General features: G+C 45.7%; 1 protein-coding gene across 4 annotated transcripts in view; it reads left to right on the top strand.

Annotated features, from left to right (window-relative positions):
- The window catches only part of LOC129818883 (netrin-G2-like), a 40674-nt gene extending 16355 nt beyond the window's left edge, over positions 1–24319 (top strand). For all 4 annotated transcript variants that reach the window (XM_055875194.1, XM_055875191.1, XM_055875192.1 and 1 more), the window contains one exon: positions 23644–24319. In XM_055875194.1, coding sequence (XP_055731169.1) covers positions 23644–24291 — 648 coding nt within the window. In that variant the 3' untranslated portion in view covers positions 24292–24319. The remainder of the gene's footprint in view (positions 1–23643) is intronic.
- Positions 24320–24732: the final 413 nt, after the last annotated feature.

Raw genomic sequence — 24732 nt, 5'->3', positions numbered from 1 at the left:
CCAGTTAGCGGTTCTACCAGTGGTCTGAGGCAGTCGGTGAATAACAAGTGTTTTCAAGTGCAACTTTATTAACGATGGTTTTGGGAAACAGCTCTGTGATTTAACAATGCGCCTATGAAGGTTCTAACAATGAATTTAGCTTTAAAATGTTTTTGGGAAACCGGGCTCTGGAGTGCAAATTGCATTTACATTTTTTTTTGCGTGTAAAAATGTTGTATCATTTTGTGTAATCACCTTCCGGTGTAAAAGCTATGTTTTAAGTGAGAAGTAGGCATTGGTATGAAGCCAAAAAAGTAAGAAAATTCACATGAGCCCTACAATGTCTACTCCACCCATGCTCTACTAAGGTTTTCCAGTAGACAGCCTTGACCTATAACAGTAGCTATGTTGGACTATTTTACTTCAAACAATGCAGGTTGCTTAGGGTTCAAATCTTCTCAAGCATCCTAATTCATACTCTTCAGATGAATAATAGACTTGACAGTGTCCTGCTGTTAAAATAATATATATACACTATATATATATAAAGGTATGTTGACACCCCTTTAAATTAGTGGATTCGGCTATTTCAACCACACCCGTTGCTGACAGGTGTATAAAAATCGAGAACACAGCCATGCAATCTCCATAGACAAACATTGTCAGTAGAATGGCCTTACTGTAGAGCTCAGTGACTTTCAACGTGGCACCATCAAGTCAGTTCATCAAATTTCTACCCTGCAAGAGCTGCCCCGGTCAACTATAAGTGCTGTTATTGTGGAGTGGAAATGTCTAGGAGCAACAACTGCTCAGCCACAAAGTGGTAGGCCACACAAGCTCACAAAATGGTACCACCGAGTGCTGAAGCGCGTAAAAATAGTATGTCCTATTTTGCAACACTCACTACCGAGTTCCAAACTGGAAGCAATGTCAGCACAAGAACTGTTCGTCGGAAGCGCCATGAAATGGGTTTCCATGGCCAAGCAGCTGCACACAAGCCTAAGATAACCATGTGCAATGCCAAGCATCGGCTGGAGTTGTGTAAAGCGCACCGTCATTGGACTCTGGAGCAGTGGAAATGCGTTCTCAAGAGTGATGAATCATGTTTCACCATCTGTCAGTCTGACGGACAAATCTGGATTTGGTGGATGCCAGGATAGTGCAAACTGTTAAGTTTAGTGGAGGAGGAATAATGGTCTGGGGCTGTTTGTCATGGTTCGGGCTAGGCCCCTTAGTTGCAGTGAAGGGAAATCTTAATGCTACAGCATACAATGACATTCTAGATGATTCTTTGCTTACAAATTGTTAGGTTAGGTTACTTGTTAGAAATTACTGCATGGTCGGAACTAGAAGCACAAGCATTTCGCTACACTTGCATTAACATCTGCTAACCACGTGTATGTGACAAATAAAATTTGATTTGATTTGAACTTTGCAGCAAAAGTTTTGAGAAGGCCCTTTCCTGTTTCAGCATGACAATGCCCCTGTGCACAAAGTGAGGTCCATACAGAAATGGATTGTCGAAATCGGTGTGGAAGAACTTGACTGGCCTGCACAGAGCCCTGACCTCAACTCCATCGAACACCTTTGGGATGAATTAGAATGCCGACTGCAAGCCATGCCTAATTGTCCAACATCAGTGCCCAACCTCAGTAATGTTCTTGTGGTTGAATGGAAGCAAGTCCCCGCAGCAATGTTCCAACATCTAGTGGAAAGCCTTCCCAGAAGAGTGGAGGCTGTTATAGCAGCAAAGGGGGGACCAACTCCATATTAATGATATTTGACGAGCAGGTGTCCGCATACTTTTTATCATGTAGTGTATATACTGTATATATATATATATCCGTATATACACATTATAAAAAGTATGTGGACACTTGTATGTGGTACAAATACATTACTGTGGGTGCACCTCCTCTAGAGTATGAATTATGGCGCCAGAGTGGATGGCTGCCATTTTATTGGCTCTTAACTTCACTAGGGTAGGGGGCAGCTTTCGGAATTTTGGATGAAATGCATGCCCAATTTAAACTGCCTGCTTCTCGGGCCCAAAATATATGATATGCATATAACTAGCATATTTGGATAGAAAACACTCTAAAGTTTCAAAAACTGTTAAAATAGTGTCTGTGAGTATAACAGAACTGATTTGGCAGGCGAAAACCTGAGAAAAATCCATTCAGGAAGTCGTTTTTTTTTGTTGGTTTTGTAGTTTTCTATTCAATGCCATAACAGTATCCATTGACTTAGGACTCAAACTGCTTCTATGCCTTCCACTAGATGTCAACAGTCTTTAGAAATAGTTTCAGGCTTGTATTCTGAAAAATTAGGGATTAAGAGCATTCGGAATGACTGGACGCTAAAGTGTCGCAGAGCTTTTTCATGCGCTCGACAGAGAGAGAGCAATTCTTGTTTACCTTTTAAATTGACAACGTTATTGTCCGGTTGAAATATTATCGATTATTTAGGGTAAAAACAACCTGAGGGTTGAATATAAACATTGTTTGACATGTTTCTATGAACTTTACGGATACAATTCTGATTTTTTTGTCTTCCTGTGTTGACTGCGTTTGAGCCTGTGGATTACTGAAGAAAACGCGCAAACAAAAGGTGAGGTTTTTGTATATAAAGAGACTTTATCGAGCAAAAGAAACATTTATTGAGTAAATTAATGTCTGCTGAGTCAACCATATGAAGATCATCAAAGGTAATGTAACGTCCTGACCATAGTTCTTGACCATAGTTCTTCATGTGTTTTGCTTGTTTAGTGTTGGTCAGGACGTGAGCTGGGTGGGAATTCTATGTTGTGTGTCTAGTTCGTCTGTTTCTGTGTTCAGCCTAATATGGTTCTCAATCAGAGACAGCTGTCAATCGTTGTCCCTGATTGAGAATCATATATAGGTGGCTTGTTTTGTGTTGGGGATTGTGGGTGGTTGTTTCCTGTCTTTGTGTTTTGTCTGCACCAGCTAGGACTGTGACGGTTAGTTTGTTTTGTCATTTTGTATAGTGTCTTATTTTGTGTTAATTAAATCATGGAAAATTACCACGCTGCACATTGGTCCTCAGATCCTTCTCGCCTCTCCTCGTCTGAGGAGGAGGACGACTTAGACTGCCGTTACAGGTAAGGGATTCGTTTTATCTCTATTTCTGACTCTGACTCTGTTCTACTTGGCTGGTTACTGTTTGTAATGATTTGTCTAGTGGGCTATGTTCTCAAATAATCGCAAGGTATGCTTTCGCCGTAAAGCATTTTTAAATCTGACACCGTGGTTGGATTCACAAGACGTTCATCTTTAAACCTCTGTAAAATATGTTTTGTTTTCTGAATTTTTATAATGAGTATTTCTTTATTTGAATTTGGCGCCCAGCAGTTTCACTGGCTGTTGAAGAGGTGGTACGCTAACGTCCCACATACCCAAGAGAGGTTAACCAACCGTGCTATTCTATTTGTTTTTTCGTGTTATTCGTAACTTGTTCTGTACATAATGTTGCTGCTACCATCTCTTATGACTGAAAAGATCTTCTGGACATCAGAACAGCGATTACTCACCTCGAATTGGATGAAGAGTTTTTCTTTAATGAGTCGGACGGGAAGGATATACTCCAAACACCTGAACAGGCCCTCATCCCCGTCATTCACTGGAGAAGGAAACTGAGATTTCGCGGAAAGAGATCAAGGTGCCTTGTGAGGATCAGGCGACGAGCGGCTAATCTGCCTTTGCCCTCGCTCCTGCTAGCTAACGTTCAATCGATAGAAAATTAATGGAACGAACTGAAAGCACATATATATTACCAATGGGATATTAAAAACTGTAATATTTTATGTTTCACCGAGTCGTGGCTGAACGACAACGTTAATAACATACAGCTGTCCGGTTATAAACTCTATCGGCAGGATAGAACAGCAGCCTCTGGTAAGACACAGGGCGAGGGCATATGCATATTTGTAAACAACAGCTGGTGCACGATATCTAAGGAAGTCTCAAGGTTTTGCTCACCTGAGGTAGAGTATCTCATGATAAGCTGTAGATCACACTATCTACCTAGAGAGTTTTCATCTGTATTTTTTGTACCACCACAGACCATTGCAGGCAATAAAACCGCACTCAATGAGCTGTATTCTGCCATAAGCAAACAGGAAAACGCTCATCCAGAGGCGGCGTTCCGAGTGGCCGGGGACTTTAATGCAGGGAAACTTAAATCAGTTTTACCAAATTTCTATCAGCATGTTAAATGTGCAACCAGAGGGAAAAAAACTCTAGACCACCTTTACTCCACACACAGAGACGCATACAAAGCTCTCCCTCGCCCTCCATTTGGCAAATCTGACCATAATTCTATCCTCCTAATTCCTAATTACAAGCAAAAATTTAATCAGGAAGCACCAGTAACTCAGTCTATAAAAAAGTGTTCGGATGAAGCAGATGCTAAACGACAGGACTGTTTTGCTAGCACAGACTGGAATATGTTCAGGGATTCTTCCGATGGCATTGAGGAGTAAACCACATCAGTCAATGGCTTCATCAATAAGTGCATCGATGACGTTGTCCCCACAGTGACTGTATGTACATACCCAACCAGAAGCCATGGATTACAGGCAACATTCGCACTGAGCTAAAAGGTAGAGCTTCCGCTTTCAAGGAGCGGGACTCTAACCCGGAAGCTTATAAGAAATCCCACTATGCCCTCCGACAAACCAACAAACAGGCAAAGCGTCAATACAGGAATAAGATCGAATCGCACTACACCGGCTTCGATGCTCGTCGGATGTGGCAGGGCTTGCAAACTATTACAGACTACAAAGGGAAGCACAGCCGAGAGCTGCCGAGTGACACGAGCCTACCAGACAAGCAAAATAACTTCTATGCTCGCTTCGAGGCAAGTAACACTTAAGAGCGCATGAGAGCGTCAGCTGTTCAGGACGACTGTGTGATCACGCTCTCCACAGCCGATGTGATTAAGACCTTTAAACAGGTCAACATTCACAAGGCCGCACGGCCAGACAGATTACCAGGATGTGTACTCCGAGCTTGCGCTGACCAACTGGCAAGTGTCTTCATTGACATGTTCACCCTCTCCCTGTCTGAGTCTGTAATACCAACATGTTTCAAGCAGACCACCATCGTCCCTGTGCCCAGGAACACTAAGGTAACCTGCCTAAATTACTACCAACCCGTAGCTCTCACATCTGTAGCCATGAAGTGCTTCGAAAGGCTGGTTATGGCTCAAAACACCATTATCCCAGAAACCCTAGACCCACTCCAATTTGCATACCGCCCCAACAGATCCACAGATGATGCAATCTCTATTGCACTCCACGCTGCCCTTTCATACCTGGACAAAAGGAACACCTATGTGAGAATGCTATTCATTGACTACAGCTCAGCGTTCAACACTATAGTGCCCTCAAAGCTCATCACTAAGCTAAGGACCCTGGGACTAAACACCTCCCTCTGCAACTTGATCATGGACTTCCTAACGGGCCACCCCAGGTGGTAAGGGTAGATAACAACACATCCGCCACACTGATCTTCAACACGGGGGCCCCAAAGGGTTGTGTCAGTCCCCTCCTGTACTCCCTGTTCACTCATGACAGCACGGCCAGGCACGACACCAACACCGTCATTAAGTTTGCCGATGACACAACAGTGGTAGGCCTGATCACCAACAACGATGAGACAACCTATAGGGAGGAGGTCAGAGACCTGACAGTGTGGTGCAAGGACAACAACCTCTCCCTCAGCGTGATCTAGACAAAGGAGATGATTGTGGACTACAGGAAAAGGGGGGCCGAGCACACCCCCATTCTCATCGATGGGGCTGCAGTGGAGCAAGTTGAGAGCTTCAAGTTCCGTGGCTTCCACATCACCAAAAAACTAATATAGTCCCAGCACAACAAGACAGTTGTGAAGATGGCACGACAAAACCTATTCTCCCTCAGGAGACTGAAAAGATTTGACATGGGTCCTCAGATCCTTAAAAGGTTTTACGGCTGCACCATCGAGAGCATCCTGACGGGTTGCATCACTGCCTGGTATGGCAACTGCTCAGCCTCCGACCTCAAGGTACTACAGAAGGTAGTGCGTACTTGCCCAGTTCATCACTGGGGCCAAGCTTCCTGCCATCCTAAAAATTGTCAAAGACTCCAGCCACTCTAGTCATAGAGTGTTCTCTCTGCTATCGCACGGATAGCGATACCGGAGTGCCAAGTCTAGGTCCAAGAGGCTTCCAAACAGCTTCTATCCCCAAGCCATAAGACTCCTGAACAGCTAATCAAATGGCTACCCAAACCCAGACTATTTGCATTGCCGCTGCCCCCCCCTCTACGCTGCTGCTACTCTCTGTTATTATCCATGCATAGTCACTTTAATAACTCTACCTACATGTACATATTACCTCAATGACCTCGACACCGGTGCCCCCGCATATTGACTCAGTACCGGCATTCTTTGTATTTAGCCCCGCTATATTTATTTACTGCTGCTCTTGAATTATTTGTTATTCTTATTTCTTTATTTTTTGGTTGTTTGTAACGGCAGCCTTCCCTCTTCACTAGAAGAGAGAGTGTAGCAGGGATCGGACCAACACGCAGCGTAGCCAGTGCTCAACATGTTTAATTAAACAAAAACAGAGAACACTTACAACGATACAAAACAACAAAATGTGGCAAACCGAAACAGTCCTATCTGGTGCAGACAAAACACAGAGACAGGAAACAACCACCCACAATCCCCAACACAAAACAAGCCACCTATATATGATTCTCAATCAGGGACAACGAAATACAGCTGCCTCTGATTGAGAACCATATTAGGCTGGACACAGAAACAGACAAACTAGACACACAACATAGAATTCCCACCCAGCTCACGTCCTGACCAACACTAAACAAGCAAAACACATAAGAACTATGGTCAGGACGTGACAGTGTTGGTATTTTCTTAAAACTGCATTGTTGGTTAAGGGCTTGTAAGGAAGCGCATGTGACAAATACAATTTGATTTGAATTAGACGGTTTGAGAAGGTTTGACTCCTAAGCAACCTGCATACACATTGTTTGAAGTACAATAGACCAACATAGCTAATGTAGTAGGTCAAAGCTGTGTGCTGGAAAACCTTTGTAGAGCATGGGTTTTGTAGACATTGTGGCGCTCATGTGAATTTCCATAATTTTTTGGGCTTTGTACCAATGGCTTCTTCTCACTTAAAACATTGTTTTTTGTTTTTAATTAGTAGTAGTAGTACAGTAGTTCCTATAAACATGGTCACCCTCTTTTTCTATTGAGGACGATGCACCTGTACTGTATCAAGCTGGATCAGTCACACACACAGTCACACACATGAAAAGCCTGTGTTAGCGTACAGTACATCTTTCATGTGACTTGGTTTGAACCAAAACCAACAGAGTACCTCCATGTATGTGTATGGGCCTGTGTAGTGACAGATGAGGGGCGGTGTGTGTGTGCATGTGTGAAAGAAGAAGGAAAAAACCTTCCGGTCCCACAACAGAGTTTGTTTGTTTAAGAAGGTAGAAATCAGCCAGCTCTAAAAATAGACATGAGAAAGAGAGAGAGGTGGGGAAAGAGAAAGAGGTGGGGAGAGAGTGAGAGCGAGAAACGGAGGGAGGGAGAGAGGTGGGGAGAGAGTTAGAGCGAGAGTGAGAAAGGGAGGGAGAGAGAGTAGCTGGAAGGAAAGGAAGATGGCAGCTGGTGGTGTTGTGGAGTAGAGAACAGTCAGTAGATCACTTCTTTCCCAGACTGGGCCCAAGGCCATGCCGCCTCCCCCTGCCCAAGATAACCCTTCCCAGGCTGCCTCTTCCCAGGCTGCCTCTTTCCTGGCTGCCCTCTTTGCATCATCCCAGGCTAACCCATCTCTGGCTACCTCAGTCCTGGCTACCCTTGTTGCCCCTTCCCTGGCTACTTCTGCCCATGCTGCCTTTGCTGCCCCTTCTCAAGCTTTCCTGCCCTGTGCCAGCAGACAGATCCATACAGGGACACCCAAAGCCTGCAGGCCTTGGCACTGACGCCAACCCCTAGAGAGAGTTAGGTCTTCAATCCTGATTATCTTGTTCCTGTAAAACCAGCCAGTAGTAACACACCTGATTACCACCTGCAGTGTGCAACTAATCATTAAGACCTTGATTAGATAAATCAGATGGGCTGGAATAAAGCCTGCACCAAAAACCTTCTATAAGGAGTAATAATGGCAGCTAAAGATGGATCTGACTCTGGGAACATAGAACCACTAGCTTCCATAAGCCACACAAACTTGTTAGAAATATAAAATTGGGGGAATTGGTCAGGGCAATAATGGTGTATTGATAGGAACATAATAGGGTTTCAACATAAGCAACACAATAATAATTCAATCATAAACAACACATGAATAGTCCTGAGCTGTCACGGCCGTCAAAAGAAGTGGACCAAAGTGCAGCGTGGTGAGCGTACATATTCCTTTTATTTTAGAAAATGTCGCCAACAAAACAACAAACGACGAAAACAACCGTGAAGCTTACAGGGCTAAGTGCCACTAACAAAGATAACTACCCACACTGAAAGGAGGGAAAAAGGACTACCTAAGTATGATTCCCAATCAGAGACAACGATAGACAGCTGTCCCTGATTGAGAACCATACCCGGCCAAAACATAGAAATAAAGAAACATAGAAAACAAAGCATAGACTGTTCACCCCAAATCACACCCTGACCAAACCAAATAGAGACATAAAAAGGCTCTCTAAGGTCAGGGCATGACAGTACCCCCCCCCCCCCCCCCCCCCCCCTCTCAAGGTGCGGACTCCGGCCGGTCTGGGTGGGCATCTATCCGCGGTGGCGGCTCTGGTGCGGGACGTAGGCCCAGCTCCACCTCTGGCTCACCCCACTTTGGTGGCACCTCTGGTGCGGGGACCCTCGTCGTGTCGCTGGAAGCTCCGGACTGGAGACCGTCGCTGGAGGCTCCAGACTGGAGACCGTCGCTAGAAGCTCCGGACTGGTGATCGTTGCTGGAGGCTCCGGACTGGAGACCCTCGTTGCGGGACCCGGACTGGGGACCGTCGCTGGAGGCTCCGGACTGGAGACCGTCGCTGGAGGCTCCGAACTCGAGATCGTCGCTGGAAGCTCCGGACTGGAGACCGTCGCTGGGCGCTCTGGACTGGAGACCGTCGCTGGGGGCTCCGGACTGTAGAACCTCATTGCGGGCCCCGGACTGGGGACCATCGCTGGAGGCTCCGGACTGGAGACCGTCGTTGGAGGCTTTGTGCCATGACTCATCACTGGAGGCTTCGTGCCATGGATCATCACTGAAGGCTTCGTGCCATGGATCATCACTGGAGGCTTCGTGCCATGGATCATCACTTGAGGCTTCGTGCCATGGATCATCACTGGAGGCTTCCTCCGTGGAGCCGGAACAGGTCTCAACGGACTGAGGAGACGTACTGGCAGCCTGGTGCGTGGAGCTGTCACTGGGCTTACCAGGCTGGTGAGACATACAGGAGGCCTGGTTCTGAGGGCAGGCACAGGATATCCTGGGCTTTGGAGACGCACTGGAGGCCAGATGCGCTGAGCCCGGCACCTTCCGTCCTGGCAGGATGCTCACTCTAGTCCGTCCAATGCGGGGAGCTGGAATGGAATGTAGCGCACCGGGCTATGAACGCGCACTGGAGACACCGTGCGCTCCACCGCATAACACGGTGCCTGACCAGTACGCCGCTCCCTCCGGTAAGCACGGGGAGTTGGCTCAGGTCTCCAACCTGACTCAGCCAATCTGTGGAGGCACACTGGAGGCCTGATGCGTGGGACCAGTACCGGTGGCACCAGGCTGATGAGACGCACCTCAGGGCGAGTGCGGGGAGGAGGCACAGGACGCACTGGGCTATGAAGGCGCACTGGAGGCATAGTGCGTAAAGCCGGTCAGGATATGCTGGGCCGTGGAGGCGCACTGGAGGTCTGGAGCGCAGAGCTGGCACAACGCTTCCTGGCTGAATCCCCCCTGGAGCACGGCAAGTGCTGGGAGCTGGAACAGGCCGCACTGGGCTGTGCTGGCGAACTGGGGATACCGTGCGTAGAGCTGGCGCAGGATATCCTGGACTGAAGAGACGCACTGGAGGCCAGGAGCGCTGAGCCGGCACAATCCGTCCTGGCTGAATGCCCAACCTAGCACGGCAACTGCGAGGAGCTGGAACAGAGGGCACCGGGCTATGAATGCGTACTGAAGACACTGTGCGCATCACTGCATAACACGGTGCCTGACCAGTCACACGCTCCCCACGGTAAGCATAGGGAGTTGGCTCAGGTCTATACCCGGACTCCGCCAATCTCCCCGTGTGACCCCCCCCCAAAAATGTTTGGGGCTGCCTCTCGTGCTTGCTCCGTTGAGCTATCTCCTCGTATCGTCGCCGTTCCGCTTTCGCTGCCTCTATCTCCTCCTTAGGACGGCGATACTCCCCGGCCTGCGTCCAGGGTCCTTTTCCATCCAGGATCTCCTCCCAAGTCACTCCTCCTGTACACGCTGCTTAGTCCATTTTTGGTGGGATCTTCTGTCATGATCGTCGTATGAGTGAGACCAAGGCGCAGCGTGAGTAAAGTTCCACATATTTTTTATAAACTGAAAACTCACCAAAACAAAACAATAGAGCACAAACGAAACGTGAAGCTATACAAAATAGTGCAGACAGGCAACTAAACATAGTCAAGATCTCACAAACACAAAAGGGAAATGGCTACCTAAATATGATCCCCAATCAGAGACAACGATAAACAGCTGTCTCTGATTGTGAACCATATCAGGCCAACATAGACATACAAAAACCCTAGATGACCGACCCTAGTCACTATCACGCCCCAACCAACACAGAGAAAAAACAGCTTACTATGGTCAGGGCGTGACACTACATCTGTAGTCGGGGAAATGTTTCATTTCATTTTCACTTTATGCTTTCATGGTAATGCATGTTACAAGCTTACACAGGCAGTGTGTGTGTGCTTGTGTGTGTGTGTTAGTAAGTGCGTGTGTGCGCGATACTGTTTAGGTACACATGGCTTGTTGGTGGCCTAATCCGGCCCTTCCTTGGACACTGTGCTATCTAACCTCCAAACGAGCTTCAATGCCATACAACACTCCTTCCGTGGCCTCCAACTGCTCTTAAACGCTAGTAAAACCAAATGCATGCTTTTCAACCGTTCGCTGCCTGCACCCGCACGCCCGAGTAGCATCACCACCCTGGACGGTTCCGACCTAGAATATGTGGACATCTATAAGTACCTAGGTGTCTGGCTAGACTGCAAACTCTCCTTCCAGACTCATATCAAACATCTCCAATCCAAAATCAAATCTAGAGTCGGCTTTCTATTCCGCAACAAAGCCTCCTTCACTCACGCCGCCAAACTTACCCTAGTAAAACTGACTATCCTACCGATCCTCGACTTCGGCGATGTCATCTACAAAATAGCTTCCAATACTCTACTCAGCAAACTGGATGCAGTCTATCACAGTGCCATCCGTTTTGTTACTAAAGCACCTTATACGACCCACCACTGCGACCTGTATGCCCTAGTCGGCTGGCCCTCGCTACATGTTCGTCGTCAGACCCACTGGCTCCAGGTCATCTACAAGGCTATGCTAGGTAAAGTGCCGCCTTATCTCAGTTCACTGGTCACGATGGCTACACCCACCCGTAGCACGCGCTCCAGCAGGTGTATCTCACTGATCATCCCTAAAGCCAAAACCTCATTTGGACGCCTTTCCTTCCAGTTCTCTGCTGCCTGCGACTGGAACGAATTGCAAAAATCTCTGAAGTTGGAGACTTTTATCTCCCTCAACAACTTTAAAAATCTGCTATCCGAGCAGCTAACCGATCGCTGCAGCTGTACATAGTCCATCTGTAAACTACCCACCCAATTTACCTACCTCACCCCCCATACTGCTTTTATTTATTTACTTTTCTGCTCTTTTGCACACCAGTATCTCTTCTTGCACATGATCATCTGATGATTTATCACTCCAGTGTATAATCTGCTAAATTGTAATTACTCGATTTATTGCCTACCTCATGCCTTTTGCACACATTGTATATAGATTCTCTTTTTTCTACCATGTTATTGACTTGTTTATTGATTACTCCATGTGTAACTCTGTGTTGTTGTCTGTTCACACTGCTATGCTTTATCTTGGCCAGGTCGCAGTTGCAAATGAGAACTTGTTCTCAACTAGCCTAACTGGTTAAATAAAGGTGAAATAAAAAAAATAAAAAAAATATCAATAGTCTTGGGCAGTTCAAGGTGGGACTAAGGAGGATCTGTTGCAAGGCTCAGACAGCTTGAGGTGAAGAACTCAAACCACCTCTAAGCCTCCCGATGATACCACTTCACCTGTCTGATCCTTGGATTGAGTACAATATTTGGAACATCGTCTATATAGTTAGTGAGTTAGGATTTATTCTCTCATGGGATTACAGTAAACAAGAATGGCAGGATGTCCCCAAAGATTATAAGAATCCAATCAATTGTTGTTTATTCTTTGTCACATACTTCGTAAACAACAGGTGTAGACTAACAGTGGTTCCCCCTGAGTGTTCTTTTAGTAGTAATTGGACTGAGTACTGTGTCGTGTCTTTGGCATCATTAAACTGAAGACTTATTTTCATCAAAAATTCTCTGTAATTATTATTACGTGATTAAACTAACTTAATCATGTAATTGTAATTAACTAGGAAGTCGGGGCACCAAGGAAAATATTCAGATTACAAAGTTATAATTTTCCTAATATAACTTTCAGATATTTTATTATCTGATCAATTAGTCTTCTAATTAATGAATTATTCTTTATCTCACATTAGTCTCATTCCAAACGGTTATCTGCACGAACCCAGTCTTCACTATGAGTCATCCATACATCAATTGTCTTACATCATTTATTTATTAACTAACTAAATAATCACAGAAATACACAAACAAACAGGTAGATATGGTTACAAGAAAATGATAGGGGAATGTGCCCTAGTGGGCTAAACCGGCATCGCGGCTTGGTGGACAAAAGGGAAGTGGGGGTCGACTGAGATAAAATACACTACAAATTTGCTAATTATAACAATTGAAATGCTAATCCTTTGCACATGAACGCTCACTCATTCGGGAATAATTGCAATCAATATATATATTTACGCTCAGTGTGTCGTCGTGATCACTGTTGGAAAGTTAGTTTCTGTTGGAGAGTTTGTCCGCCCTCTCTGCCGTGGTTAGAATGGATAGTTCAGAATAACATTCAGCAATGTTGTTATAGAATAGATGTTTCGGCGGTTGTCATTCTTCGCGTTCAATGTTATCGAATTCCTAGCTGCAGACTAGTAATTAGTATCAAAGATTTGTTCTTATTCTGTCGGTTCGATAGTCTCAGAGTTTAACCACGTGGTATGGTTAACCTTTCTAGGACACACGTTCTGCTGGCGGAACCCCTCGACAACGTTCCGGTGAAAAGGCAGCGCGGGAAATTCTAAAATATTTTTTTGAAATATGTAACTTTCACACATTAACACGTCCAATACAGCAAATGAAAGATAAACATATTGTTAACTTTTTAGGGATAGGGGGCAGCATTTTCACTTTGGATGAATAGCGTGCCCAGAGTGAACTGCCTCCTACTCTGTCCCAGATGCTAATATATGCATATTATTATTACTATTGGATATAAAACACTCTGAAGTTTCTAAAACTGTTTGAATGAAGTCTGTGAGTATAACAGAACTCATATGGCAGGGAAAAACCTGAGAAAAAATCCAAACAGGAAGTGAGAATTCTGAGGCTGGCCGATTTTCAACTCATCGCCTATTGAAATCCCAGTGGGATATGGATCTGTTTGCACTTCCTACGCCTTGCACTAGATGTCAACAGTCTGTAGAACGTTGAATGAAGCTTCTACTGTGATGTTGACCCGGAAGGGAGCTGTTTGAGTCAGTGATCTGGCAGAGTGCATGGTCCTGGTCATGCGCATTCCACATGATATCGACTTGCGTTCCATTACTTCTATAGACACAAAGGAATTCTCCGGTTGGAACGTTATTGAATATTTATGATAACAACATCCTAAAGATTGATTCTCTACTTAGTTTGACAAGTTTATTCGACCTGTAATATAACTTTTTGAAGTTTTCGTCCGACGTTTGCCTGGATCTGCGCGAGCGTTTGGATATGTGTACTAAACGTGCTAACGAAGGTAGCTACTTGGACATAAATAATGGACATTATCGAACAAAACAACAATTTATTGTGGAAATAGGATTCCTGGGAGTGCATTCTGATGAAGATCATCAAAGGTAAGTGATTATCTATAATGCTATTTCTGACTTCAGTTGACTCCACAACATGGCGGGTATCTGTTTGGCTTGTTTTGGTGTCTGAGTATTGTACTCAGATTATCGCATGCTGTGCTTTTTCCGTAAAGCTTTTTTTAAATCTGACACAGCGGTTGCATTAAGGAGAAGTTTATCTATAATTCCATGAATAACAATTGTATCTTTTAGCAATGTTTATTATGAGTATTTCTGTAAATTGATGTGGCTCTCTGCAAAATCACCGGATGTTTTGGAACTACGGAACATAACACGCCAATGTAAACTGAGATTTTTGGATATAAATATGAACTTTATCGAACAAAACATACATGTATTGTGTAACATGAAGTCCTATGAGTGTCATCTGTTGAAGATCATCAAAGGTTAGTGATTCATTTTATCTCTATTTCTGCTTTTTGTGACTCCTCTCTTTGGCTGGAAAAATGGCTGTGTTTTTCTGTGATAAGGTGCTGACCTAACATAATCGTTTGGTGTGCTTTCGTCGTAAAGCCTTTTTGAAATCGGACACTGGCTGGATTTACAACAAGTTTATCTTTAAAATGTAAAATACTTGTATGTTTGAGGAATTTTAATTATGGGATTTCTGTTGTTTTGAATTTGGCGCCCTGCAATTTCACTGGCTGTTGGCGAGGTAGGACGCTACCATCCCGAATATCCCAGAGAGATTAATGCACCTGTACTGACCTCGCCTTCTGGATGGTAGTGGGGTGAAAAGACAGTGGCTCGGGCTGGTTGTTGTCCTTGATGATCTTTTTGGCCTTCCTGTGACATCGGGTGCTATAGGTGTCCTGGAGGGCCGGTAGTTTGCCCCCAGTGATGCGTTATGCAGACCGCGCCACCCTCTGGAGAGCTCTGTGGTTGTGGGTAGTGCAGTTGCCGTACCAGGCGGTGATACAGCCCGACAGGATCCTCTCAGTAGTGCACCTGTAAAAGTTTGTGAGGGTTTTAGTTGACAAGACAAATTTCTTCAGCCTCCTGAGGTTGAAGAGGCTCTGTTGCGCCTTCTTCACCACGCTGTCTGTGTGTGTGGACCATTTCAGTTTGTCCATAATGTGTACACCAAGGAACTTAACTTTCCACTTTCTCCACTGCTGTCCCGTTGATGTGGATAGGGGGGTGCTCCCTCTGCTGTTAACTGAAGTCCACGATCATCTCTTTTGTTTTGTTGACGTTGAGTGAGAGGTTGTTTTCCTGACACCACACTCCGATAGCCATCACCTCCTCTCTGTAGGCTGTTTCGTCGTTGTTGGTAGTCAAGCCCACTACTGTTGTGTTGTCTGCAAACTTGATGATTTTGTTGGAAGCGTGCATGGCCACGCAGTCATGTGTGAACAGTGAGTACGTGAGGGGGCTGAGCACGCACCCTTGTCGGGCCCCAGTGTTGAGGATCAGCGAAGTGGATATGTTGTTTCCTACCTTCACCACTTGGGGGCAGGACCCAATTGCACATGGCGGGGTTCAGGGCCTCAATTCCCCAAGCTTAATGATGAGCTTGGAGGGTACTATGGTGTTGAATGCTGAGCTATAGTCAATGAACAGATGGATAGGGCAGTATGCAGTATGATGGTAATTGCATCATCTGTGGATCTATCAGGGGCGGTAAGCAAATTGAAGTGGGTCTAGGGTGACAGCTAAGGAACATATCCCAGTCCGCGTGATCAAAACAATCTTGAGCGTGGATTCCGATTGGTCAGACCAGCATTGAAAAGTCCTTAGTATGGGTACTTCCTGTTTGAGTTTCTGCCTATAGGAAGGGAGGAGCAAAATGGAGTCGTGGTCAGATTTGCCAATAGGAGGGCGGAAAGGGGCCTTGGATGCATCGGGCGCCGGACTTTTCAATGCTGGTCTGACCAATCGGAATCCACGCTCAAGATTGTTTTACCTGCACAATGAACTGTTGTGAGAAGTCCGGAGCCTGTAGGATGGGATCAGAACACAGGCCATCTTTTAGAAATTGAAAGGCAACTTCCGCCTCATCCTTCCACTCTACCCGGTTTGGCAAGTTTTTCTTGATGAGGTTTGTGAGGGGGTTGGCAATGGTTGCATATCCAGGGATGAAACGGCGATAATATCCCGTTATCCCTAAGAAGGCCCGAACGTCCCGCTTTGTCCGGGGTCGAGGCCAGTCCCGAATTGCCCTGGTCTTCTCTGCCTGTGGGCGTATTTTCCCATTCACCACAGTGTACCCAGATATTCCGCTCCACGAGTTCATCCACGCGGGGCATGGGATACGCGTCGAATGTAGAGATGGCGTTCACGCTCCTAAAGTCTTTGCAGAGTCTCATACTACCATCAGGTTTGGGGACCAGGACTATGGGACTGGACCACTCACTCGTAGATGGCTCGATCACACCCATCTTCAGCATCTCCCTTACCTCGTTCTTAGCGATGACTCGGCGAGCCTCAGGAATCCTGTAAGGCCGGATATGCACCTTCTTGCCGGGCTCAGTGTGGATATGGTGGAACAGGACATCTGTTTGTCCTGGGAATGGAGAGAATACCCGGCCGAAGTTCATAATCAGCTTGTCTAGCTGTCTCGACTGCTCCGGCAGGAGAGTTTGGCCACGGCGCACATGTGGTAGAGCGTCCTCTTTTCCTTTGCCCTCCAGGGCCATCAAAGCCACCCCCTCCTCTCTTCCATGGTACTTCTTCAACAGGTTTATATGATAGAGTTGGACCTTCTTCCTTCTATCAGATTGCTTGATGAGGTAATTGACCGGTGAGACCCTTTTCATTACCTCGTAGGGCCCCCTCCACTGCGCCAGCAAGCGGTGTTCAGCCGTGGGCACGAGCACCATCACTTTCTCCCCCACGGTGAACTCACAGGGTGTCGTGGATTTATCGTAGGCTCGGCCTTGGGTTCTTTGCGCTTTCTCCATATGCTCCTTTACTATGGGCCATACTCCCGACAGGCGGTCTCTCATCAGGGTAACATGTTCTATTGTGGACCGAAAGGGACATGGTTGGGTCTCCTTGGCTAAGTCAAGGATTCCTCTACAGGACCTGCCATAGAGCAATTCAAATGGGGAGAATCCAGTGGACGCCTGGGGTACTTCTCGCAGGGCAAACATTAAGTGTGGGAGAAGCATGTCCCAATTTTTCCCGTCTCTGGACACCACTCTTCTCAACATGCTTTTGATCGTTTTGTTCAAGCGTTCGCACAACCCGTCTGTTTGAGGGGGGACAGTCTCTCCCGATCAATAATGGCACCTTCAGCTGGGGTACTTTCCCTGCCCTGACTGTACACCTTCCTTTCGGAGTGAGAATAGACAGACTCACGGTGGGGTAATAGTGGGTGTCTCCATGGATACAGGACACGGCTACTTTGTCTAGTAGCAGTGTTGCGGAGATCACCATCCGCTCCTCTACTAACGTAACCATACATCCCGAGTCGAGAATGGCTACCACATCTTGTCCTTCTACTCGAACCGGAATCTCTGGGGCTATTTCTGCTAACCAACAGTGTTGATCCTGCCCTCTCGAACCGGGATGGGCAGCGATGACTCCGTGACCATGGACTCGTCCTTTCTGGGACATTGTGGGGCATAATGGTCTGGAGACTGGCATTTATAACACCGACCCTGCTGTGTGGGTGATGACTTCTCCCACCTCTGGAGGGGGTTTGGACGTTTCGGTAGCGGACGCGCCGGGGTGAGTCGGGGTACGGGATTTGTGGAATCCTTCCGTTCTTCCTTGTCACCTTTTAACAACTCCCCTGTAGATCGGTATGTTTCCACCGCCTGGGCTATGTCATTAGCTGACAACGGGTTGGTTTGCCCCATGACCCTTTTTAAGTCACTGGGTAATTCCCTCCATATCTTCTCCACTACGAGGGTCTCTACTACATGTCCTACTCCAAGCTTCTGCATGGCACTTGCAACGCCAGGGTTGTGGGTTTGATTCCCATTGGGGACCAGGACGAATGAAAATGTACGCACTCTTTACCTAAAGTCACTCTTGATAAGAGCGTCTGCTAAATGACTAAAATGTAACAGACATACACTTCTTATGTACAGGACAATCACATTCCCCAACAGGGCAAGGGAGACAGTCCTCTGGTGATCTTAACTCACAGCAAACAACAAAACAAACACACTGAGCCAGGAAGCAATATCCCTGGCTCTGTCTCACTGTGGGCTGTTTTAATGGGATGGTTATTTCATTGGATGATTGTTCCAAAGAAACTACATTGTGTTCTTTGGCTGTCCGGGACTTTATGGCCCTTGCTGGCAAGGAGAATGAGAGCGAGAGAGAGAGAGATTACAAAGCATGCCTTCTGTTTATTTTGATGTAGGTCATTTGAATTTGAGTCCTATTCCTTCTTAGACAAACAGACAAATTGTATTGATATTGTGAGTTGTTTGAATTGAATATTATGTTTGGTACATAGTTGTTTAATGTTCGGATGTCTCTGTAACTTACTGGAGTGTTTCCTCTCATAAAGATGGATATGCCCATTTATATTTGCATCTGCTTTATACATTCTCCAAATCACACAACAACAAAAATATATTTCTCAGATTTTGAGTGTCAGTATCCAAATCTAGATCCCTCAGGTGTAGGGAATGAGGACTCAAGCGAGCTTTTGTTCCAATTGGGACGCATCATATCAGCTCATAAAATACTGTTTACAGATGTAAGATCTTAATTTGATCACTCTTTTGCTGCTGATAATTGTTCTGCACAGCATTAAATGTAAACTTGTAGTGTATTTTTTGTTAAAAATGCTTCTAAAGTTTGGAATTCCCACTTTAAAATTTCAGACTTGATTTTCCTTAACAAAAACTGTATCAACCCCTACAAAAATGGCCGTTCATTATAATCCACATAATATTTCACATTTGCTGTAGCAAACTGTCTAAAATGAACTACATGTGTTCTTACTGAGTCTCGTACTTAGGTTAGATTGTTTCTAGACCATGGTTATTGTGTTTTCTGAGCCAGATCTAGGTCCCTAAGCTTAAGGGAATGAGCAAGCTTCTGCTCCGATTGGGACGCGTCCCGCCCCAAAAGGGAACCTGCTTATCACTGCCGCATGTTTACGGCGACAGAGTTCCATCGCCGTGGTGCTCATCGTCGCGGCAACAGGATCCCAGCGAGGATAAATGCTGGATGGGATTAGCGGTGTGGGCCACCTGCCGTAGCAGTTGGCTGGGATCTGTGTGTGTGTGTGTGTGTGTGTGTGTGTGTGTGTGTGTGTGTGTGTGTGTGTGTGTGTGTGTGTGTGTGTGTGTGTGTGTGTGTGTGTGTGTGTGTGTGTGTGTGTGTGTGTGTGTGTACATACTGCTGGCAGGAGGTAGCTATGTGGGGCAGGGTAGAAGAAAGAGAAGAAGAGGGGAGAGGGGGTAAGGAAAGAGAAGGGGAGGGGAGAGGGGGGGTTAAACAAATACCAACACGCATCCACTCACACGCAACCCTCCCATACACAACAAAATACTTCCCCCCCCTCCCTGATTATCTAAGAAACAGAGAGGTCAGACAATAAGTTCAAGTGCATCATTTAGTGCATCACTGCTCAGTCCCACACCAGATCCAGATGAGCATGTAAACCACAAATACACAAACACTGTATTTGCGCCATTCTCTACACAGACCCTCCGTCACTCTGTCCTGTATATTGCATTAATGCAGTTCCGCTATGTAAACTACGTGTCCTTGTGTATCTGGGACAGTGTGACAGTGTCAGTTGAGTGTAATCATTTTCAATAGGATTTGGAGGTCAGGGGTCGTTTCCTTAGGGCAGGCCACAAATCCTCTCCAATGTAGGTTGCTGCATCGGAGGCAGGAGTGAGGGGTGGACAAAAATGTGTACCTTTTCTTGGCCTAGGGCCAGATTCCGGTTGGAAATCCTGATCGGAGGATTCCGGATTTCCTGCTGATTCCTGGAATCTTCCAATGAGTTTTGGGAAAGTTTCTAGGGTTTTGCAACCCTAGTTGTGTATTATGGAGTAGCAAGCTGTTGTGTTTCACAGGCATCTCTCACTGTTTTACTGTGTTGTGTCTGTGCCTCGTTGTGTTACGTCTAATAAGAGGGTGATATCAGCAGTAGTTAATGAGGTTATCTGAGAGGAAATAAGCGTGCCACGTCTCCCTAGTGAGAGTGGGAGGATCTCATCTAATGTTGTTGGGAGAAAAGACCCAGTCGTTTCAGTATTAAGTCATAGCCACCCACACTGTTAGATCTTCTATAGCAGGGCTGTTCAATCCAGTAGCCTCAAGATATCTTGTACTGCTGGTTTTTCATTCTTCCTCTCTTAACAAGGATTGATGGCCTGGAACACTAGGACCGTGTTCAGCAGAAACAAACATTTTGAAATGGTGTGATAAATCGTCCAACAACAACAAACATACATTTCTGTTTCAAAAACTTGTTCTACTGTGTGCCCTACTGAACCCAACACAGCTGGGTGAGGATAACACAGTGCCATCGCCGCGGCCCGCTACCATGGACTGTAGCTCTCCTTCTCCGTGGCCGACGTGAGTAAAACATTTAAACGTGTTAACCCTCGCAAGGCTGATGGCCTAGACGGCATCCCTAGCCGCGTCCACAGAGCATGCGCAGACCAGCTGGCTGGTGTGTTTACGGTCATATTCAATCTTTCCCTATCCCAGTCTGCTGTCCCCACATCCTTCAAGATGGCCACCATTGTTCCTGTTCCCAAGAAGGCAAAGGTAACTGAACTTAATGACTATCTCCCCCGTGCCCCGCAGCACTCACCTCTGTCATCTAGAAGTGCTTTGAGAGACTAGTCAAGAATCATATCACCTCTACCTTACCTGCCACCCTAGACCCACTTCAATTTGCTTACCGCCCCAATAGATCCACAGACGATGCAATCACCATCACTCTTCACACTGCCCTATCTCATCTGGACAAGAAGAATACCTATGTAAGAATGCTGTTTATTGACTATAACTCATTCAACACCATAGTACTCTCCAAGCTCATCATTAAGCTCGAGGCCCTGGGTCTGAACCCCACCCTATGCAACTGGGTCCTGGACTTCCTGACGGGCCGCTCCCAGTTGGTGAAGGTAGGAAACGTCACCTCCACTCTGCTGATCCTCAACACTGGGGCCCAACAAGGGTGCGTGCTCATCCCCCTCCTGTACTCCCTGTTCATCCATGACTGCGTGGCCAAGCACACCTCCAACTCAATCATCAAGTTTGCAGACGACACAACAGTAGTAGGCTTGATTACCAACAGTGACGAGACGGCCTACAGGGAGGAGGTGAGGGCTCTGGGAGTGTGGTGCCAGGAAAATAACCTCTCACTCAACATCAACAAAACAAAGGAGATGATCATGGACAACAGGAAACAGCAGAGGGTGCACCCCCCTATTTACATCGACAGGACCGCAGTGGAGAAGGTGGAATGCTTCAAGTTCCTTGGCATACACATCACGGACAAACTGAAATGGACCACCCACACAGACAGTGTGGTGAAGAAGGCACAACAGAGCCTCTTCAACCTCAGGAGGCTAAAGAAATTTGACTTGTCACCTAAAACCCTCACAAACTATTGAAAGCATCCTGTCAGGCTGTATCACCGCCTGGTATGGCAACTGCACCGCCCGCAACCGCAAGGCTCTCCAGAGGGTGGTGCGGTCTGCCCAACGCAAACTACCCGCCCTCCAGGACACCTACAGCACCCGATGTCACAGGAAGGCCAAAAAGATCATCAAGGACATTAACCACCCAAGCCACTGCCTGATCACCCCGCTATCATCCAGAATGTGATGTCAGTACAAGTGCATCAAAGCTGGGACCGAGAGACTGAAAAACAGCTTATTTCTCAAGGCCATCAGACTGTTAAACAGTCATCACTAGTACATTAGAGGCTGCTGCCAGTAGGCATAGACTAGAAATGGCCACTTTAAGGAATGGAACACTAGTCACTTTAATAAGGTTTACATATCTGGCATTACTCATCTTATGTGTATATACTGTATTCTATACTATTCTACGGTATCTTAGTCACTTAATAAGGTTTACATATCTGGCATTACTCATTACTCGTCTCATGTTATACTGTTTTCTAAACTATTCTAGGGTATCTCATTTACTTAATAATATTTACATATCTTGCATTACTCATCTCATATTTATATATTATATTCTATACTATTCTACTGTATCTTAGTCCGTTCCCCTCTGACATCACTCGTTCATATTTATAGAGTCTTAATTCATTCCTACTTAGATTTGTGTGTATGGGGTATACGTTGTGTAATTTGTTAGATATTACTTGTTAGAGCTAGAAGCACAAGCATTTCGCTACACCCTCAATAACATCTGCTAATCACGCATGTGACCAATTAAATTTGATTTGATTTGGAATCTCTGGGCCAATCAGTGACATTATTCAATCAATGAACTACTATTTTTCACACAAAAAAAGTATTTCACCTTTATTTAAACAGGTTGAGAACAAGTTCTCATTTACAACTGCAACCTGGCCAAGATAAAGCAAAGCAGTGTGACAAAAAACAGAGTTACACATGGGATAAACAAAAGTAAAGTCAATAACACAATAGAAAAATCTATATACAGCGTGTGCAAATGGAGTAAGGAGGTAAGGTAATAAATAAGCCATAGTAGCGAAGTAATTACAATTTAGCAAATGAACACTGAAGTGATAGATGTGCAGATGTGCAAGTAGAAATACTGGCGTGCAAAAGAGCAAAAAGTAAATATAAACAATATGGGGATGAGGTAGGTAGTTGGGTGGGCTATTTACAGATGGACTATGTACAGCTATGTACTATGCAGGAAAGAAAACCAGTATGACTACATATCTTCAGGCTAGGATTTGAGTAGTGGTTCTTCTGAGAATAGCTTTTCACAAACTACGTCCACTATGTTTTGCTTATGCTTGTTGTTTTTTTCTATTATCGCAGTGTCACCATAAATCAGATGATTTATAAACTCGGCCTCCACAGAACTGTAACTTGCTTTTGTTATAGGCTGGTTGTGTCCTTTTGACTGACTGGTTAGTTTTCTGTGCAGGTATAGTTCACTGAATTGATTAAATTAATGCGCATATAAAGTTTCAAGATACCCAATGTTTCATTCTAAGCTTTGATGATTTTGCCTGACTATAGATCAAAACAGCTATTGTAATAAAATCTGTGTTTTTTCCAATATCTTGGAAGCAGTGTGTTTTTTTTTGAGTCACAGTATATTCCAACTTACCTGCAAGAGACTCTTGATATGTGAGTGCAACCCTTCACTAGCAACTCATTATCTTGTCCCTCTCTCCTCCTTCCCCTTCTCCCTCCCTCCCTCCCTCCACTCCCTTCTCTCCTCCCCCTCTCCAGGAGAACCCGTACCTGTGCAGTGATGAGTGTGATGCCTCCAACTCGGACCTGGCCCACCCTCCCCAACTGATGCAGGACCGTGAGCGCACAGGCCGCATCACCTACTGGCAGACAGTTACATGGTCCCGTTATCCAGAACCCCTCTTGGCCAACATATCCCTGGCCTGGAACAAGAGCCTGGAGTTGACTGATGACATCGCCATCACCTTCGAGTACGGCCGCCCCACCATCATGGTGCTGGAGAAGTCCATGGACCATGGTCGCACTTGGCAATCCTACCAGTTCTACGCCGATGATTGTCTAGATGCCTTCAACATGCCGCCGAAGCTTGTCCGTGACCTGTTGCCTGCAAATATTACCCGTGTCATCTGTACTGAGCAGTTCTCACGCTGGGTGGGGTCGAAGAACGATAAGAATGTGAAGTTCGAGGTTCGTGAGCGTTTTGCGGTGTTTGCCGGACCGAGGTTGCTCAACATGGACAGCTTGTACACGCGCATGGAGAGTATGAAGGGCTTGAGGGACTTCTTTACCTTCACTAACCTCCGGCTGAGGCTGCTCCGGCCAGCCCTGGGGGGAACGTACGTGCAGAGAGACAACCTGCTCAAGTACTTCTATGCTATCTCCAACATTGAGGTGCCCGCCAGGTAAGAGAGGGTAAAATTTTGTATTTATTTATTTTTTGTACATTTTGGGGGGAGGGGTTTGGGGGGAGGGGTGGATCAGCTTTAAAATTGCAGATAGATTGTTCCAAGTTCCATCAATGTAATTTTCTGCATCACTTCCAATCCCCCAAATATATTTTTTGTAAATATATACAGTGCATTCGGAAAGTATTCAGACCCATTGACTTTTTCCAAATTTTATTACGTTACAGCCTAAAATGGATAAAACATCTACACAATCTACACACAATACCCCATTAATATCAAAGTGAAAACATGTTTTTAGAAATGTTTGCAAATAATCTAAAAATAAAAAAATGGAAAAATCACATTTACATTGGTTTTCAGACCCTTTACAAGCACCTTTGGCAATGATTACAGCCTCCAGTCTTCTTGGGTATAACACTACAAGCTTGGAACACCTATA

Source organism: Salvelinus fontinalis, chromosome 21, assembly GCF_029448725.1.
Source record: "Salvelinus fontinalis isolate EN_2023a chromosome 21, ASM2944872v1, whole genome shotgun sequence".
NCBI classification, from domain to species: Eukaryota; Metazoa; Chordata; class Actinopteri; order Salmoniformes; family Salmonidae; genus Salvelinus; species Salvelinus fontinalis.
This window is presented reverse-complemented; position numbering and strand designations above follow the sequence as displayed.